The sequence below is a fragment of the Mastigoproctus giganteus genome, chromosome 8 (assembly GCF_048544385.1).
Source record: "Mastigoproctus giganteus isolate SK-2022 chromosome 8, ASM4854438v1, whole genome shotgun sequence".
NCBI classification, from domain to species: domain Eukaryota; kingdom Metazoa; phylum Arthropoda; class Arachnida; order Uropygi; family Thelyphonidae; genus Mastigoproctus; species Mastigoproctus giganteus.
This window is the reverse complement of record NC_143582.1, coordinates 13108433-13129800: the sequence shown is the minus strand read 5'-3', so window position 1 is coordinate 13129800 and position 21368 is coordinate 13108433. Positions and strand designations below refer to the sequence as shown.

The window sequence follows — 21368 nt, the reverse complement described above, 5'->3', positions numbered from 1 at the left end:
ACTGCCTGGTATCACAGAGGCTTGACCATTCTACACTATTATCCCTGCTTATGAGTTCCAACACTTTTGAGTATATTAGGAATTAGCTTGATAGTATGAACCAGAGCTGTAATGCTCAATATGTTCTACATTGATATCAATATTTGTAAAATAATAAGAGAAGTTTACCTCAATATAATAAGAAGAACACTTCCATATGATACTCTCCAGCAATTAAAACAAAAAAAATCGCAAATCTTACATTACAGTAAAAAATAAAAAATAATTACAACTCAACTGAATACAATTAAAAAAGAATTGAACACAATTAGAAATCAAATGAACACAATCAAAAATCAATCTAATGCAATTAAAAATCAAATTAATTAAAAGAAATTTAATGAAAAAAAATGCAAAAAACGATTTTCCTTCCTGAAGCTGACAATGCTTCAGGAAGGAAGCGTTGCTGAAGCTGATAAACCGAATTAGGGTAAAAGCTAGGGATAGGATAAAAAATACACCAACCAACAATTGTAATATTAAAAAATACTTTATTTCTGTCCCATATGTTGAACATTGGCACAAACAGCTTAACAGATTTTTTAAAGATACCGAATTTAATATTGTGACCAGGCCAATACGGAAACTACACACTATACTGAAAATTGATCAGTTCTTTCCTCTTTTGCAACAAAAATAAATGACGTGGTATACAACATTTCTTGCGGGGATTGCAACTCGTCGTACCAAGGTTCTACATATTTTCCTCTGAATTTTCGTGTAAATCAACACACAGCCTCAGTTTGTGCTTCTCGTTCAGCAGCGTCAGAATTAGCCTTTCATGCTGTTAACGAAAAACACTTTTATTTAACGAGGCCAAAATACTTAGTGTCCAACATAATCATACCTGACTATTAATTGCAAAAACTGTCGAAATTAAATTACATGAGAATTCTGTTAATGTTTGCCGGCCATTTCTAATCTTCGATTCGTGGGCTTTTACGTGAATGTGCGAAGATAAAATAATCCCTATTTAAGTGTCATGCTCAGCCCTATTCGGTAATTTTCATTCCTGTGATCACAACATAGTCAAAAAGCATTGTCTGCAATTTTTTTCGTTAAATTTCTTTTAATTAATTTAATTTTTAATTGTGTTATTGATTGATTTCTAATTGTGTTCAATTGTTTTTTAATTGTATTCAATTGAGTTTTAATTATATTTTACTGTAATGTAAGATGTGCGATTTTTTCGTTTTAATTGCTGGAGAGTATCATACGGAAGTGTTCTACGAATTATAGTGAGGTAAACTTCTCTTATTATTTTACAAAATTAGGAATTAGCATTAGTAGAGGCATATGATGCAAGAAAGCAAGCTTATTCAGCATCAGCCAAAAAAAAAAAAAACCCTTCCCATTTCCCATCCATTCGCTCCAAAAATTTGTCTAGTTCTGCCTTGAATTTATTTAAGCTGGCAACTTCTACAATAACAGATGGAAGTTTGTTCAGCAATCAACCACACACTGGCTAAAGGCAAATTTCCACACATCTATTCTACAACTGTCTTTCCTCAATTTCAATTTATCTCCTCTCGGGGAATTAATCTGGACAAGAGGAAGAACCCCATCAGCTTTGAGCTTGCTCAAACCATTCAAAGCCTTATACGCCTCAATCAGATCAACTCGCAGGTGCCTAGGCTCCAGACGCTGCAATTTGCAGAATTGTTCCCCTTCGTTCCCCTCACCAATCTTGTTGCCCTTCTCTGTACTCGTTCCAGCAGCTCTACATCCTTCCTAAAATGAGACCTCCAGACCTGTAAACAGTACTAAAGGTGTGATCTGACCATTGCCTTATACAAGGGGATAATCACTTCCTTATCCCTGCTAAAAAAATTCCTGCATATCATTGACAAGACACCATGGGCTACTTTTGCAACCTGTCTGCACTGCTCAGAAAACTCCATATCTGATGCCAATTGCCCCAGGTCCTTTTCATTTTCTATCACCCTAAGTGTAGTACCACAAAGTTGTATGTTACTCTGGGGTTACTGCTACCCATATGCAGTACTTCGTATTGTCTGCAAACATTAAGCCTGATATACCTTCATCAATATCATTAATAAATAGAGAAAACAACAATGGACCCAACACTGAACCCTGGAGAACTCCACAAATCACATTAGTCCATGAAGAGCAGTGTCCATTGATTACCACTCTCTGTCTTCCCCCAACCAGTCATCCCTTTATCCATAGCAGCATTTTGCCCTTAATGCCATACTGCTGCAATTTGTACAGTGGTGTTACATGTGCAACAGTATCAATAGATTTCATAAAATTCAAGTATATGATATCAAAATTATTTTTTGCATCCAGTTCCTTTGTGACCACATCATAGTATCCAATCAAATTGGTCAGACAAGACTTCCCCTTAACAAACCCATGCCGTGTCCAAATTATAACTGAAGTGTTGTCTAGATGATCCTGCAGTGCTTCTTTAACCAGTGCCTCCATTAATTTCCCCAGAACAGAAGTTAAACCAAAAGTCTGTAATTACTTGTGTCACCCTTTGATCCTCCTTTGTGAATTGGGGTCACATTTGCATATCTCCAGTCCATGGGCACCACCCCTGGTCCAAGAAGTTCTCATAATTATGGCTAAGGGTTTCCTTACTTCCTTTGCTGCCTCCTTTAATATAACTGGATAGATCCTATCCACCACAGGTGCCTTTCTTATGTTTAAATTTAACAATTTCTCTTCCACTTTGTTCTCAGTTATTAAAAAACCATTTAACTCACTACCATAGTTTAATACACCTCTGGTATTCCCCTCCCTGAATAACTTCCTCACATGTAAACGTAGAAGCAAAATACTCATTAAGTTTGCTAGCTACCTGAGTAGGATCATCAACAGTTGAACCATCGATACTATCCCAAAAAAACTTCTATCCCAATGCAGTAATAACAATATATATATATATATTTCAGTATCGAGTTTTATCTCCTTCCGAATTACGTTATATTAATTTCGTGTCTCATATGAAGTTTGTTATATGTATTAAGTTAAAATGTTACGTTTGTAAAATCGAGGTATTTATAATAGATAATAAATATAATCATCTATCGCCACCCACATGGTTCGAAATGTCATGCCAAATCACCGATTCTAAAAACTCTACTAATGTTATTATTGTCGTACTTGACAAGTTAAATTATTAAAACACGTAAGCAGTGCTATAATTTATAGTTTATTATCCTCTGCTGACACTGATTACACTGCTACAAGTTACATAGAAATTTTCAGTATCTGCTATACCGATATGAAAAACAATGGCAGTAGATTCAAATGCTACTGTTGATACAATGTCGGCAGAATCAACTGTGGTTTTCTATGCAATTACAAGGCCGAGTAATGAATAAATACACCAAATTAAATCAGAAAAATCACAAAAAATACTATATTAATAAACTTAATTCAAAAACAATAATTTCAAATAGATAAATAAAAAAGTCTACTTAGTGGCTTTGAACATGACCGGCTCCCACAAGCCTCGTCAGCAGAATTTATGCATTTAGAAATATAATATGCAAATGTGTGTTATCTGTATATTATAAGAAAGGTTTTTATGTGCGCAGGCACACACACACAATCAGAAATATAAAATATAATTCCAATTTACAGCAAGGAGTCCACAGAAAATGGCCACAAATAGTTGCTTTGGGATGAATTTGGAGAAGTAACAGAGTATGCCTATATTAAAAGTCTACAGTAGAATTTTTATTTCTAGCATTATTACTTACATGATTTCTGAGAGTCGAATATGCCAAGGAAGAAATCCTGCTAGCGTGCATACTGGACCACACTGGATAAGTACATCAGGATCAGGTACCTCTGGTTGTACTATATATATAAAAATTTTTTAAATATTAAATATTTAAAAAAATTAAATATAAAAATTAGATATGCTTTCCTCCAATATGTATTGGGACCCCTCACGCTTGACAAACAATGGTTAATTGCAGAGGTCCCATGGCAATAGACATGTTAATGAGACACCAAAAATAAACTGTTGGAAACATTTAATGTAAGTGGAAAACAGAAGGTAATGCAACCATTCATCCCAGTCCAACTAAGATCCCTATTAATTATCTCCAGAGAATGTCAACAGTTGTGGCATATAGTTTGAGGAAATGTTGAAAGTCACCCTATAAATGAGCTGACTTAAGGGCCACTTGAAAGACCCATGGGATAAGTACGGTACCAACAATCATAAAAAATAATAATAAAAATATAAATAAATAATAAAAAATAATTATAAAATTGGTTACCATGGTCATGCAGCTGCTTGTATGCCAAACCGATCTCCCAGCAATGAAAGTCACTGCCTATCATGTAGAAAATGTTGGATATTACAGCAATAGGAGAATGTGTGGTGAAGATGAATTACATTACGTAGTCCACACATCAGATATATACACATGGGTGTTGCATATAACAAAAGAATGATTTCAGACAGATTGTTTTACATGGTTAGGCTTGGCCTGCTAGTTGTAGTCAATGAAACCAAACGTCTACTGTGACATTCTGAACAATTCTGCTTTACCAACATTATGGCAGTTCTTTGGAGGGGGGGAAATCACATGTATCAGCACAAATAATGCTCCACGTAAGAAAGCACAATCAGTATAACAGAATTTTGAGAACAGTATGGTGAACCTGAACCAGATGTTCATCCATGTGAATACTTTTAGTGTTCTAAAATAACAGAGAAACAAACAGGAGTGGAACAAGACTCCAATTTCCACATAACAAAAACTTACAGAAAGTGCCCCCAGAAGATTTTCATTTAAAGCCCTTGATGATTCTACTCTATATATTTTTTTAACCAGATGTTTTTTCATTTAGTGTTAATACATGCTGGAGGATATGTACTATTCTCCAAGATGTATGGGAACACTACATGAAAGCGATGGCACTTCATTTGTTCTGTTTTGTTCCATTATTTCCCATTTCTTTCCAGCACTGCTGTCTCTGTATCAAGATAGGCAAAGATGTGCACTGTTGGGAGTGAGTGAGAATCAGCTTATGAGTACTACAACCATGGTAACACATTATTATGAAGCAGTTTTCCAATGGTTGTTGGTCCTACACTTATTCTAGTTCTGTCAATTGTCTCTGAGTCAGTTCATTGAGAGTGTCTTTGTGTTCTCACTATCAGTTTCAACTGTTGACATGCTCTTGAGGTCATTAATGGTGATTTTCCTGACTTAGGATGAATGGTTGCATTACTTTTTGTCTTCCATTGTCATATAAGAGTTGATTTTGAGTGTCCCACTCAGCTGTTTGGGGAATGGGCATGCCCACTAAGTCAACAACGCACGATCACACCTTTTACAAAGGGATCTATGTCTTTTATTTGTCCCATCTATCTATCATCAAAAGTGCCCAACTTTTGGAACCTACTTTTAACCGGTAGTGCCATCATGAGCTCTGAAATTAACTATTACTTCCAAGGGAATGAGGTGTCCCAAAACGTATCGAAAGATAGTAAAAAACAAATTATGACATATGAAATTATTACATTTTCATCTAGAAAAACAAAACTTATCATAGAATATATGCAGTTTACAGACAGTGCCCCAACACTTGAAGCTTTACTTTTTTTTTTTTTAACCTAAATTTTAAATGATTTCCTTGAGGTGGTTTGCTGTGATGCTACAGACTAAAATTTGGTGCATTAATAGAAGAGGATGGATTCAATTGTGAGAGAAACCAGAGATGCATTTTGCAACAAAGAGAGGTAGAGTAGAACAAAATGCTTGTGTGGTCAAAAAAACAATGATGTAACTAATCAGTAGCTACTTCTCAAGGTAACTGATGGAGTTTGGTTTATACATGTGGATTAGAGTCCTGCACTAGATAGGGTATCCATGAGAACCTGTAAGTGGGTCAGGTCTCAGGTGTAATTTCAATTTTTGAATATAAATAATTTAGTGTTCCAGAAGTAATAGGGCAGTTATTTTAAAATTATTTATTTTTTATTATTGTTTTGATAATTAATTGATTTTTATTTTAAAATTATAGAGCATGTTAATTACCAGCAGTACACAAATACAGAACATGTCTTTATTATGAAGACATTTTATAAAAGAGAAAACAAAAGTGAGATGTGCCACAATTTTCTGGAGCAGTTTGACCTGTCAATAAAACGAGACATGGTGGCCAACATCATCAAGTGCTTTACAGTCAGAGGTTCAGTTAATGACCCGGCAAGATCTGGAAGACCAAGATCCACCTACACAGAAGAAAACAAGCAGGTTGTTGAAGCTTCTTTCCTCCAAAGTCCAAAAAAAAAAAAAAAGTCAATCACACGAGCTCAACAAGAACTTAACATTTTAAGAATATCCATTCAGAGGATATTCATGAGTTCAACTTGAAACCACATCATCCACATTTGCTTCATGCTATAGTAGTAGTAGTGGCATGTGATGCAAGAAAGCAAGTGTATGAGCTTATGCAGCATTAGCCAAAAAAAAAAAAAAAAAAAACCACCATTCCCTCCAAATGCCATCCAGTTCCTCCTTAAATTTATTTAACCTATCAACTTCCACAACGACATATGGAATGCTATGACTGAGGATGATCCAGATAGGCACATGGAGTTTTGCAAAACTTTTAGAAAATGTGCAGAGGAGAAAAAAATGAAAACATCTTTTGGAGTGACAACTTTTAAGTTCAATGGCCATGTCAATTGGCACAGTAGTGTTTATTGGTCAAGTGAAAATCTGCATGTTCAAATTACAAAGGATGTCAATATCCAGGGTGTCAAAAGTTTGGATTGGGATTTGTGCTGCAGGTCTCATGGTTCCGTTCTTTGTTCTTTTTTGAAAGAACGCTGACAGAATGAAGTTATGTGGCCATGCTAAACAATGAATTTTTTCCAGCTGTAGCTAACTGACCTAATTGGTATGATGGAGCTCCACCCATTACAGGGTCATAGAACACAACTGGTTAGACAAACATTTTCCTCAGCAGTGGATTAAACAGCATGGCACAAATGACTATCCTGCCCAATCACCAGGTCTTACTCCTCTGGAATGTTTTAAAAAATTCAGGTTATGCTCAAAAATCCAGGAATATCCAGCAAATAAAACAGCAAATTGTTGATGTTTGCACAAAGATTAGTGAAGGTTTGTGTTGGAAAGCACTGCAGGATCAACTTGACAAGACTGCAGTTATAGTTCAGACATAGCATGGATTTGCTAAGGAGAAGACTATCTGACCAATCTGATTAGATACTATGATGTGGTCACAAAGGAACTGGATGTAAAAAATAATTTGGATTTCAGGAAAGCTTTTGATACTGTTGCAGGTGGAAGACTACTGTACAAATTGGAGCAGTATGGCATTAAGGGCAAGTTGCTACAATGGATAAAAGGATCATTGAGTGGGAAGATTTAAGAGCACAAAAGGTGATATCATTGTACACGTTGCACTAATGACATTAAGTGTAGGAGATCTGTGGATTTACTTAGCATGTACAGGTCAATGATGAAAAAAGTCGCAAATTAGAGTTAACTTTGAAAGTTTCTACAATCCTGCCCAGACACGATAGGAGGGAGTATATGATGAGAGCCTTGTCAATCAACTCAGCCCTGAAGAGATGGTGCAGGGCTCATGGGATAGAATTTTTCTCAGTGTGGTTGGTCTACACTTGTTAACAAGAGAGACTGCTTCTACAGGGATGGGATACACTTAAATAGAAAGGGTGCAAGAATATTTGCTGATGCTATCGAAGCAACGTTAGGCGGGTCGGAAAACTGCTAGCCTGGGAGGATTCACAGCCTAAAAAATGGGATGCTAAGAGGTCAGCTTTATCCTTGGCTGAAGTGACAACAGAACCACCTGGTTTTGACAGAGGTGGGAGCAGAGATGGGCAAAAGTTGTGGCCAATAGCTTTGGCAAGAGACCAGTTAGTGAAAGAAGCAAGTTTTCTACTGTTAGTCTGTTAAAAACGTAGTTTGGGCTGATTTGCAAACCAAGGGTCCAGAGCTGGATATCACACACACACACACTCTCTCTCTCTCTCTCTCTCTCTCTCTCTCTCTCTCTCTCTCTCTCTCTCTCTCTCTCTCTCTCTCTCTCTCTCTCTTTGCACTTTATGGCTAATAATAATAATAACAACTGCTTTACAATTGTTGTTAGCTTTGATGTAGGCAGAAAATGAAACTGAAGAATTGGAAACAAGCCAATTATGATATGCAATATTCTTCTCTTGAACAGCCTTAGCATATTTACTGGAAAACCAAGGTTTAGATAAAGGACGAGAATTTCAAGTGGAGTGTGGAATAAAGGATTCCATTCATACAAGAATAACTTCACTGACACGATCTGAGCAAATGTTAACATCAGAAGTTTTGAAACAATAATCCGACCAAGGAAAAGAAATCTCGCAGGTCATCCCATTTTGCATTATTGTAAGGCCAAACAACACAAGGTTGGGAACAGCCATGAGATAAAGGCTCCATTGGATAAGAGACAATCACCAAGTTGTGATCTGAGGTGCCAAAAAGGACCATTCACTTCGACCGTGTACTTAGCATTAGCATTAGTAGAGGCATTTGATGCAAGAAAGCAAGCTTATGCAGCATCAGCCAAAAAATAAAAAATAAAAAAATAAATAAAAAAATAAAAATTAACCACTTCCACTTCACCCCTCTGTTCGTTAGAAATACCTGTCCAGCTGAGCCTTAAACTTATTTAGGCTATCAACTTCCACGAAGGGATGGAAGTCTGTTCCACCAACCAACCACCCGCTGGCTAAAGGCAAATTTCCTCATGTCTACCCTACATCTGTCTTTCCTCAATTTGAATTTATGCCCTCTCAGGTGATTTTTCTGAGCAAGAGGAAGAATACCATCAGCAATTAGCATGCTCAAACCATTCAAGGCTTTATACACCTCAATCAGATCACCTCGCTGGTGCCTAGTCTCCGGACACTGTAATTTGCAAAACTTAAGCCTTTCTTCGTAAGAGCACCCCTTTGTTCCATTCACCAATCTTGTTGCCCTTCTCTGTACTCGTTCCAGCATCCCTACATCCTTCTTGAAATGAGGCCTCCAGACCTGTATACAGTACTCTAGGTGTGGCCTCACCATTGCCTTATACAAGGGAATAATCACCTCCTTATCCCCGTTAGAAAAATTCTTATATATCATTGACAATACACCATGAGCTACTCTTGCAGCCCGTCTGCACTGCTCAGAGAACTTCATATCTGCCTGCACAACCACCCCCAGGTCCCTTTCATTCTCTACCACTGTCAGTGTAGTACCACAGAGTTGATACGTTGCTCTGGGGTTGCTGTTTCCCCATATGTAGTACTTTACATTTGTCAATGTTAAACTTCATTTGCCACCTCTCAGCCCATCTGCTCAACCTTTCCAGATCCTGTTGCAGTAGCATAGTGTCAGTAGTGCCCTTGACAACCCTGCCAACCTTCGTTTCGTCTGCGAACTTGGACATTAAGCTTGATATACCATCATCAATATCATTTATAAATACAGAAAACAATAATGGACCCAATACTGAACCCTGAGGGACTCCACTAATAACATTAGTCCACGATGAGCAGTCTCCATTGATTACCACTCTCTGTCTTCTCCCCCTCAACCACCCCTTTATCCATAGCAGCAATTTGCCTCCAATGCCACACTGCTCCAATTTGTGCAGCAGTCTTCCATGTGCAACAGTATCAAAAGCCTTTCTAAGATCCAAGTATATAATATCAAAGTTATTCCCTGCATCTAGTTCTTTTGTGACTGCATCATAGTATCCAATCAAATTGGTCAGGCAAGACTTCCCCTTAACAAAACCATGCTGTGTCTGAGCTATAACTGAAGTCTTGTCTAGATGATCCTGCAGTGCTTCTTTAACCAGTGCCTCCATTAATTTTCCGGGAACAGAAGTTAAACTAACAGGTCTATAATTACTTGTGTCGCCTTTTGATCCTCCTTTGTGAATTGGGGTCACATTTGCACATCTCCAGTCCATGGGTACTTCCCCTGAGTCCAAGGAAGCTCTCATAATTATGGCTAAGGGTTTGCTTACTTCCTTTGCTGCCTCCTTTAATATAACTGGATAGATCCCATCCACCCCAGGTGCCTTTCTTGTATTTATCTTCAACAATTTCTCCTCCACTTTACTCTCAGTTATTATAAGATTCTCTAGCTTACTGCCAGAGTTGAATACACCTCTGGCATTCCCCTCGCTGAATAACTCCTCATGTGTGAATGTCGATGCAAAATATTCATTTAGTTTGTTAGCTACCTGAGCAGGATCATCAACGGTTGACCCATCGATATCAAGTGGACCAATCTGATTCATCCCCTTCCTTCTAGAGTTTACATAAGTAAAGAACTCTTTACTGTTTTTCTTTGCATCCCTTGCCAAATATTTCTCATAATCTGCCTTCCCCTGCCTAACCTCCTTTGTAACTTGGTTACAGATCAACTTGTATCTATCATAGGCTTCTGTGTCACGTGTTAATTTGTATGAAGGGTTGTTAGTGAGAAAAAGATCAAGCATGTTGGCTGTATGGTTGGGATTGTCCGGTATTCTGGTAGGTCATTAGTAATTGCAAAAGCCTCAGCATCTCGACCAGTTGGGTTGGTGTGACCAGAAAATGGAAGCCAGCTGGGTTTGTGAACATTAAAATCACCAAGGAAAATTACCTCCTGTTAGGAAAGTTGGACTGGAGAAAGTCAAGTTGCAAAGAGAGGAAGTCAAAGAGCTCCAAGTGATTAGTGGAGTTGGGAGAATGGTAGACAACAGATGAATTTGACAGAATGAGGTAGAGAGAGATTTCAAGCCAGAGAAGATCAAAAAGAGGAGATTCCAAATTACCAAGTCTCTGACAGCGAATATCGGAAGGAACATATGCACAAGTATCACCTTTGAGGCGAAAGGACTCTTACAGCAAATAATTTGGGCAACTGAGATGAGCAGTGGTTGAATCAACTGATAAGTGAGATTCAGTCAGAAAAAGTACATGGGGTTTGCAGACTGCAAGTGGAAATGGACATCGTTGAGATTAGAACTGAGGCCACATATATTTGTGAAATGAACTAGGAAAGTGTTTGGGAGGTTTAGATCTTTTCGCAGATAAGCTTACTCTATTAGTTTGACAATTCATGATGTATTCAACAGTAAGAAAAAGTGAGGAAAGGGGACATGCTGTATGAAGTAACGAAATTTTTGGATATGGTGTACACATGGTAAGAATATACCCAGATCCTTGACATAACGTGGCCTCGACAATGCTCCCCCATACACACTACTCTGACTCCCTCCAGTCACTATCTGGCAGTGTAGAGGTAGAAAGAATATACACTAGCTGATCTGGAAGCCTCCTAGAGAGTTACCAATAGGTTCGGTCCAGTGTACTAACTAGCGGCTGGCCTGTGAACACAGTTTTAAAGCTGTACCCTCTAAATGTAAGGGAGATTGGATCTTGCCATGATGTCCATCACAACCTCAAAAGTCATCATTCATACTGCATGATGGAAGAGATGGGGAAGGGTTGATCGGAACTTAGCTCTGGAGACTAAAAATGGGTTCCACCACTTCAAGCCTCCCATAAGCAAAGTTGTGATATTGCACTGGTTGATGAGAGTCATCTACTACCTAGTATTGGCTGGTAACACAGACGGGAGGCATTCCTTCATGTGGTGTGGGTGCCACACCTCGACCCCTGCTTACATTGGTTCACACCTGGGTGGTCACCCACAGTATGCTTGCACATACCTAGGATTACTAACAGTCCTACTATCGTGAACGTGCAAGCAGAGGATTTGGCAGTCACAGACCATCCGGACTTCCCCAAAATCAGGTCCACTTGACTTGAGTGTCACCCTAATATCAGTTCCATCAGCGTTTTTGACTCACAGGTAGCTAGTACATCTTGTCTGGCATATCTGAGAGAATATCTGTGACAACCTCAAGGACCAATCTGGTGAAATGTTGGCTTAGGACTAATGGGTTTTCTCAGAAACCATGAGTGATCAAGTTAGTCAATTGCTTCCATGAACCCAATTTTCCATGATATATTTTGTTCTCTTCATTTCATATGTTTAGTTTAACTCCAGATTCAGTAAGAATATCAGCCTGAAACTGTGCGATTTATTATTTTTCTCGGTAAAATGGGAAAGAAAATATTCAGCACTGAAATGGGCAGAAAACCAGGAAGAATGCAATATAATCAAGTTGATATTATTAAGGAACCTGAGAGATTTAGCAGCAAAAAACAAAGGTCACAACAAACGAAATAAAAAACGATCGATCATTTTAAAAAATTACTTTAAATTTTTTTCCACATAAAATTTGCAGTAAAATACCTATCCGAATATAAATACATATGTAAATGTGCAAATTTTTAAGTTATTATTTTTTTAAAATTAAATAAATTTGTTTTTTTTTCATGCCATTTAAAGTCTTTTTCTTTTACCTTAATACATTATAACAGAATTTATTTAATTTTACCTTACATCCAGAAAATTTTGCTATCCAGAAGAGGTCTGGCATTAATTATTCCAGATAACTGATGCTCTAATGTATTCGCAATTTCATACAGAATTGATAATATTAAAAAACTAAATCTCACCTTTCATATATGACCTGAAGAGTGCTGGCTGTATATCTGATACGTTTTTGGAACCTGCATGGATATCTTCAGACATTACTTTAGCAGCACTAACTATATCACGCTTGCCATCTTCTTCAGATAATATATACACACTGATGTGGCCAGAAATGCAGCCATTTAAATCTAAACAGGTAAATATTTTCCAACATTTAGTTAGTAATGAGAATGTTTCTTACGTTATAACAAAAAAGTCAGCCAATTTCAAATATGTTTAGCATATATTAGTGAAAATATCATTTAGATAAACTCAAGTTTTTAAAATTTTAATAAAAATAAAATATACCTATTCATCGATTTAGTATCCCCATAAACAGGGTTATCACTTTAATAATTGAACATATGAGCAAGTTTAAAACATCTACCACCATATTAATTAACTTCGCTCTACATCTAAAGTGGCATCAGCTGAAGAGTACATAATAAAAGCAGTCCCTATTATAAGAGAATTGTGTCCTCCTTTTTATAGGTTTCTTAAGTAAATTCTAAACAGGGATAAATATTTGTCTTAAACATTTCTAAACATAGATAAATCAAATTGAAGTAACATGCTAATCTGGATGATGTTAGCTCAGATCTAAAATAAATGTTGACCATATTTCAAACATGGAATTTTAGATCAAACAATAGAGTTATTTTCATATTACAGTAGTAGTAGTGGCATGTGATGCAAGAAAGCAAGTGTATGAGCTTATGCAGCATCAGCCAAAAAAAAAAAAAAAAACACACCATTCCCTCCAAATGCCTGTCTAGTTCCTCCTTAAATTTATTTAATCTATCAACTTCCACAACGATAGTAGTAGTAGTATTAGTAGTAGTAGTAGTAGTAGTGGCACATGATGCAAGAAAGCAAGTGTAGGAGCTTATGCAGCATCAGCCAAAAAAAAAAAAAAAAAATCACACCATTCCCTCCAAATGCCTGTCCAGTTCCTCCTTAAATTTATTTAACCTATCAACTTCCACAACGACAGATGGAAGTTTGTTCCAGCAATTAACCACCCGCTGGCTATAGGCAAATTTCCGCACATCTATTCTACATCTGTCCTTTCTTAATTTGAACTTATGTCCCCGTAGGTTGGTAATCTGAACAAGTGGAAGGATCCCATCAGAATTCAGCATGCTCAACCCATTCAAGGCCTTATAGACCTCAATCAGATCACCGCGCAGGTGCCTAGTCTCCAGCCACTGCAATTTGCAGAACTTAAGCCTCTCTTGGTAAGAGAATCCCTTCATTCCCCTCACCAATCGTGTTGCTCTTCTCTGTACACGCTCAAGCAAATCTACATCCTTCCTAAAATGAGGCTTCCAGACCTGTACGCAGTACTTAAGGCATGGCCTGACTATTGCCTTATACAGAGGGACAATCACCTCCTTTTCCCTGCTAGCAAAATTCCTATATATCATTGACAAAACCCCATGACCCGCCCTAGCAGCCTGTCTGCACTGCTCAGAAAACTTCATATCTGACTGCACAATTACTCCCAGGTCTTTTTCATTTTCTACCACCTTAAGTGTAGTACCACACAGTTGGTATGTGTCTCTGGGGTTACTTCTACCCATATGCAGTACTTTGCATTTGTCAAGGTTGAACTTCAGTTGCCACTTCTTAGCCCATCTGCCCAAATTATCTAGATCCTGTTGCAGTAGCACACTGCCATTACTGTCATTAACAACCCTGCCAACCTTTGTGTCATCTGCAAACTTCGACATTAAGCCTGATATACCTTCATCAATATCATTGATAAATACACAAAACAACAGTGGACCCAACACCGAACCCTGTGGGACTCCACTAATAACATTAGTCCACGAAGAGCAGCACCCATTGATTACCACCCTCTGTCTTCTCCCACTTAACCATCCTTTTATCCATTGTAGCAACTTACCCTTAATACCATTCTGCTCCAATTTGTACAGTAGTCTTTCATGCGCAACAGTGTCAAAAGCTTTCCTGAAATCCAAGTATATGATATCAAAATTATTTTTTGCATCCAGTTCCTTTGTGACCACATCATAATAACCAATCAAATTTGTCAGACAAGACTTTCCCTTAACAAACCCATGCTGTGTTTGAATTATTGCTGCAGTCTTGTCTAGATGATCCTGCAATGCATCTTTAACCAGTGACTCCATTATTTTACCCGGAACAGAAGTTAAACTAACTGGTCTGTAATTACTCGTGTCACCCTTCGATCCACCTTTGTGAATTGGGGACACATTTGCACATCTCCAGTCCGTGGGAACCTCCCCTGAGTCCAAGGATGCTCTCATAATTATGGCTAAGGGTTTGCTTAGTTGCTTTGCCGCCTCTTTTAAAATAACTGGATAGATCCCATCCACCCCAGGTGCCTTTCTTGTGTTTAACTTCAACAATTTCTCCTCCACTTTGCTCTCAGTTATTACAAAATCATTAAGCACACTGCTACAATTTGATAACCTTCTTCCATTTTCAAATTGTAATAATTCCTCACGTATTGTAGATGCAAAATACTCATTCAGTTTGTTTGCTATCTGAGCAGGATCATCAACAGTCGAACCATCGACGTCAAGTGGACCAATCATATTCATCCCCTTCCTTTTAGAGTTTATATAAGTAAAGAAATCCTTGCTGTTTTTCTTAGTATCTTTTGCCAAAGATTTCTCGTAATCCGCCTTCGCCTGCCGAACCTCCTTTGTGACCTGATTACAGACTAGCTTATATCTGCCACAGGCTTCTGCGTCACCTGATAATTTATATGCATCCCATGCATTTTTCTTCTCTGTCACGAGTCTCATTAGTTCATTTGATAACCATTTAGGCCTAAACCTTGAACGATATTTCTTAATCGGTATATAAAGTCTAGTAGCTTCCACGATTAATTCTTTGAATGCTTCCCACTTAGAATTTACTGTTTGTAACATCGTCAGTTGATCCCACATAGATGGAAGTTTGTTCCAGCATTTAACCACCCGCTGCCTAAAGGAAAATTTCTGCACATCTATTCTACATCTGTCTTTTCTTAATTTGAATTTATGCCCTCTTGGGTTCGTAATCTGAACAAGTGGAAGGATCCCATCAGAAGTTTCTATGACAGTATGCTCTGTTAAGTGAGTTTACTTGTGGAGTTTGAAGTTTTGTGAACGGTGCTTAAAACTTTTTAAATATTAATTTGTTCTTATTTTGACTGACTGGCCAACATTACTGTTAAAAATCATTAAAAAAATAAATGAGCTCATTTTTCTTTTTTTTGGATGCAATAATATCCAAATCATCTATTTGTATCACAGGATTCAGTTTAATCAGCTTTTACATCATAATCCCTGAAACCGGATAAATTACCCTAACAGGTATGAGTATTTATTCTGAGTTTCAAAGCATGTTGTTGTTGTTGGGTTTTAGGAGCATCGGCAACTAAAGCCATGTTGTTCCGTGTATATTGTCTGTAAATTGCATGTGTTCTGAGGTCAATTTTCTGTCCGGGACAAAAACCATGCATTCTTGCCTGAGACCAACTAACTCAGCCACAGTGAAAAAGATCCATAATAATTCTTCCCATCATTGATGGGATTGGAACTCTGGTCTTTTCCAACTGGTGTAGGGAGGACGGCGATCCTACCAATTATGCTACCCAGGAGGTTCTGCTATGTATTATAAATGTTTCTACAATTACTTGGAAACACAGATAAGATTCAGAAACACCTAACTGAAGATTTTTAGACAATTCATGCATAAATGGATACATTATAATGACCTTGCAACAAAAATACATATGTATGCATTCCACGAATGCTCTGCATCAAAAACTTAATATATATACAAAATCCACAGAAACCATACACTGAAAACATATGTATTCATATTCATGAAAGTACTAATCCAATCTGAAAATACTGGGCACATTACACTGAGTTGTGTTTAAATGCTTAAGACAATATTATTCTGAAGAAAGTGTAAATAGTGCTCTAACGAAAATGTATCTTCAGTTTTTGAAGATACATTTATGTTAAATGCAGATATATTTAAAGGCTAATGGTGAATGCTGCAGTGAAGCAAGGTTCATCATTTCTTGAAGATGATTAGTTGTTATAATACATATCACTGGTAATTTGCTGCACGAACCTTCTTTTGCACTGAAATTATCTTTACAGTCAAACAGAAGTAGTAATGACTGAGTTGGTTTGTTTAATTCAGCATTTATTAAGCTTAATAGAAGACTACCATTTGGATGAACAAGCAAGTGGACACTGCCCATTAGTTCCAGAACTCTTTCAACTGCCCATACTGATGTTACTCTGAGTTGAATCTATTTTCCCAGAATTATAAAGATAAAGCATTCACCTAGTTATGAAAAGCCATTTCTATCCCAGCTTAAAGTCTAGGTGCAGGGAGTGTGAAGAAATTAGGCACCAACTCAGAGTTCTGATGGCAGTTTATGAGAGTTTGAAGAGCAGGGTAGATGCACTCAAAGGAATTACAATGGGGGCCCATCAAGCTGTTTGTTTATCTGGTTTTTAGGAGCATTAGCAACTAAGGCCATATTGCTCCGGGGATATGCGGTGGTCATTCTCTGACCTTTCCGCATCCTCCGTATTTGGTGGACACGTATCAGCTGCCCAACTCAATGACAGAGCACACACTTGTATATCAGACAATATAGCAGCAATCTCCAAGGCAGAATGCACTGGTCCCACAGGAGGTGGTTATTACCTTTGACTACTGTCAGGGAAACAGGAAATATGTTGTGCAAGAAGGGTACGTGGAACAGGACCAGGGACAGAAGTAGATGATACTGTGGAGTAGATATCATCTTTTAAGGGAACAAAAGATAATATTGTTATATATGTTGGCACTAATGATATTAAAAGATCCGAGATCCGCCCTGTACTTGTTAAGTAAGTCCTCGGATCTCCGAGGACTTACTTAACAAGTACAGGGCAATGTTTGGAAAAAGTCATGTTAGGAATGAATTTGAAAAAGTGTCTGTAATTCTGTAGACACTTTTTCAAATTCAATCAATTCAGACACAACAGGAGGGAATATACCTTAAGAACTTTTTCAATCAATTCAGCCCTGGAGAATCTGTGCAAGGGTAATGGGGTAGAATTTGTGCAGAAGGTTGCCTTCAGCCAGCAGGTGGTTGATTGTTGGAACAGGCTCCCATCTGTTGTGGAAGTGGATGGGTTGAATAAATTCAAGTAAGAACTAGACAAATCCTTAGAGGGTATGGATGGGGGAACTATGTAGATTTTTTTTTTTTTTTTTTGACTGTTGCTATATAAGCTTGCTTTCTTGCATCATTTGCCATTACTACTACTACTGTGTGAGGAGGGAATCATACAATTTGTATTTTCTTATCTACTTGGTGGTGCATTGTTGGTTTTGTTTTTTTTGCCAGTGCAGAAAAGCCTGTGGCTTCCTTGCACTATGTGGTGAATACAATCACTTGCGTATACTTTTTGCATAATGTGCATACAATATATGCACATTATGCATATATGTTAATGTGCCTGAAAAACATTCATATTTATTTTGTGATCTTCCAAACGTGATTTTAACCTATCCCAGGAGCAATGTCTTACAACCACTGAAATATGAGCACACAAACATTATGATCTACAGAGCTGGGGCTTAACCTATATGGCATTCCCAGATGAGAAGTTTTCTTAAGTTGTTCCAGTATTGTGAGGTACCCATGATGTCCAGAAATGTAACAGGTCATCTCAGGAGATCACTTCATTCACTTTCCCTTAATACCAACTCTGAACACATGTTTACAACTTTCAGGTTAGTTCACTAATCTATCTATTTCAGCAGAACCTAACAAACCACAAGTTTGCCAGGTTATGCTGAAATATACTCTGTCAGAAAGAGTTGCAATTTTTTAATCTGCAATGAACTCCACTTCAAATTTTCACATTAAAACATAAAAGACAAAAATAAATATCCAAGGAAGAATTATCCATGCAAGTCATGAGAGGACATATCTACATAAAAGATAGTATATTCACCATTATGTACAATATTAATCAGAAATAACTATTTCACACGAACAGAAGCTAGTCAGTCTCAAAATTAAGGTTGACAACAGTTGGACAGTTTACCCTTTGCCTTTTATCTTGGCTATGACAAACACGCAAAAATGTTATAGTTCATGATGGACCTTTCATCAATACAGTTAATCATTGTTGATTAATAAGTTGTCTGATATATTCACAGGGATAACCATTTGCTCTCTGATAATCTAGCAATAACATAAGCTTTCTACTGCCAGAGTAGCAAGTTGTTTCATAAAACTTCCCAAATTACAAAAATATAGTTCTTTGCACAAATTATATCATATACTTGGATTTCACAAAAGCTTTTGCTACTGTTGCACATAAATGATTCCTGTACGAATTTGAGCTGTGTGGTATTAAGGACAAGCTGCTGCTAAAGGGATAGTTGAGTGGGGTGGTTGACTGGGAGAAGACAGAGAGTGGTAATCAATGAACACTTCTCTTTACAGAATAATGTTTATTAGTGGATTTCCTCAGGGTTTGGTGTTGGCCCCATTGTTGTTTACTATATTTATCAATGATATTGACAAAGGCATATCAGGCTTAATGTCCAAGTTCACAGATGACACAAAGGTTGGAAGGATGGTTAATGACAGGAATGACAGTACATTACTCCAACAGGATCTAGAAAAGTTAGGCAGATGGGCTGAGAAATGGCAGTTGAAGTTTAACATTGACAAATGTAAAGTACTGCATATGGGCAGCAGTAATCCCAGAGTAATGTACCAACTGTGTGGTACTACACTCAGGTTGGTAGAGAATGAAAAAGACCTGGGAGTAATTGTGCAGTCAGATATGACGTTCTCTGAGCAATGCAGACCAGGGCAGCTCATGGGCTTTTGTCAATGATATACAATATTTTCCTAGAAGGAATAAGGAGATGATTATCCCATTGTGTAAGGCAATGGTTAGGCCATACCTTGAGTACTGCATACAAGTATGGAGGCCTCATTTTAGGATGTGGAGCTGCTGGAATGAGTACAGAGAAGGGAAACAAGGTTGTTGAATGGATCAAAGAGATGCTCTTACCAATAAAGCTTCCATTCTGCAAATTGCAGCATCAGGAGACTAGGCACCTGTGAGGGTGATCTGATTGAGGTGCTTAAGGCTTTGAATGGATTGAGCAATCTAAATGCTGATGGGATTTTTCCTCTTGTTCAGACTACAAACATGAGGGGGCATAAATTCAAATCGAGGAAGGATGGTTGCAGAATAGTTGTGCGGAAGCTATCAACTTCCACAACAAATTTCTATCTGTTGTGGAAGTTGATAGCTTAAATAAATTCAAGGAAGAACCAGACAATCCAACTGAGAAAATGGATAGGTGAAATGAGAAGTTTTTTTTTTTTGGCTAATGCTGTATAAGCTTGCTTTCTTGCATCATTTGCCACTACTGATGCTAACTGCATTTCATATAAATTGACAATACTAAGTGAATTTTTTTATTACCAATTAATTAAATTATGCGAGAATGTAAAATAACTTAATATTTCAAAATTAAAAATTGTATGCAGAGAATGTTAAAAGGAAAATTAAACTTGCTAAAATGCATGCAGCACTGAATTCCCGTTGTTCAACCAACAACTGCTTAACAGTACATATCCATGCGAGGGACATATATGCATGACAATTTACTATGGATGGATAATCATAATATATTTCAAACATAGGTATTTCAATGTACTCCTCTTTAACAGTATGAAAAAGTGAAGGCTCATGGTGTAAGATTGTAACTTGCATTTTGATTTTTGAAACTTTCCATTTTCAAAAATCATTATTTATAATTATATAAGGAATGATCTGCATTGCCTTTCACAAATTCTTATTTCCTTCTGCTTGGAAATTTCCTCATATCCAGCCAGTTCCTTAAAAGGGTGGCAGTTAATGGATTTTTCCAAAGGAAAGAAACATTCCATTAACTGTCAACCCAAACTATCAGAAAACATTCCATTTGACCAATGATTGCCAACATGGATCCCACCAGTATTGATCTAATGGTGATTTATTGGCATATGTTACTCATCTTTGGACAAATTTGATGGAAAAGTTTAATAAAACTCAAACTGTCAGTCATGTTTGGCATAAGGAAACAAGCTCCCATCTTATGGACTGCTGAATGATTTTTGCAATTAAATATCTAGTTTTCTCTCTGTCTCCTAACGTCTCCACTAATGCTGCAGATTCCCATGGTTCAGTTCTTTCTCCCACCAGAGAGGGTAATACTCTTGATCTGGTTATCAGCAGTGATCATTTGTGTATTACGAATTTTGATAAAGGAACCACGAGGTGGCAGTGATCACAGTGTACTGATGTGAGATTTACTTACAGATATAATTACCATCAGGGGTAAAGAAAAGGATTTTTGCTTCTGTAAAGGTGAGTACAGTGGTCTCAGACAGTTTTTAAATTCTGTACAGTGGGATCAACTGATGATGTTACTAACAGTAAATTCTAAGTGGGAAGCATTCAAGGAATTAATCGTGGAAGCTACTAAAATTTTCATATCTATTTAAGAAATATTGTTCAAGGTTTAGGCCTAAATGGTTATCAAATGAACTAATGAGACTCGTGACAGAGAAGAAAAATGCATGGGATGCATATAAATTATCAAGCGACTCAAAAGCCTATGGCATATATAAGCTAGTCTGTAATCAGGTTA

The 21368-nt window shown here is 37.3% G+C and overlaps 1 protein-coding gene across 1 annotated transcript in view; it reads right to left on the bottom strand.

The window, feature by feature from the left end:
* Tango14 (transport and golgi organization 14) overlaps positions 1 to 21368 on the bottom strand; it is a 40321-nt gene that overhangs the window by 6682 nt on the left and 12271 nt on the right. The window contains exons 3-4 of the mRNA XM_090379560.1: positions 12635 to 12799; positions 3774 to 3873 (exon numbers count right to left, since the gene is read on the bottom strand). Coding sequence (XP_090235686.1) covers positions 3774 to 3873; positions 12635 to 12799 — 265 coding nt within the window. The remainder of the gene's footprint in view (positions 1 to 3773; positions 3874 to 12634; positions 12800 to 21368) is intronic.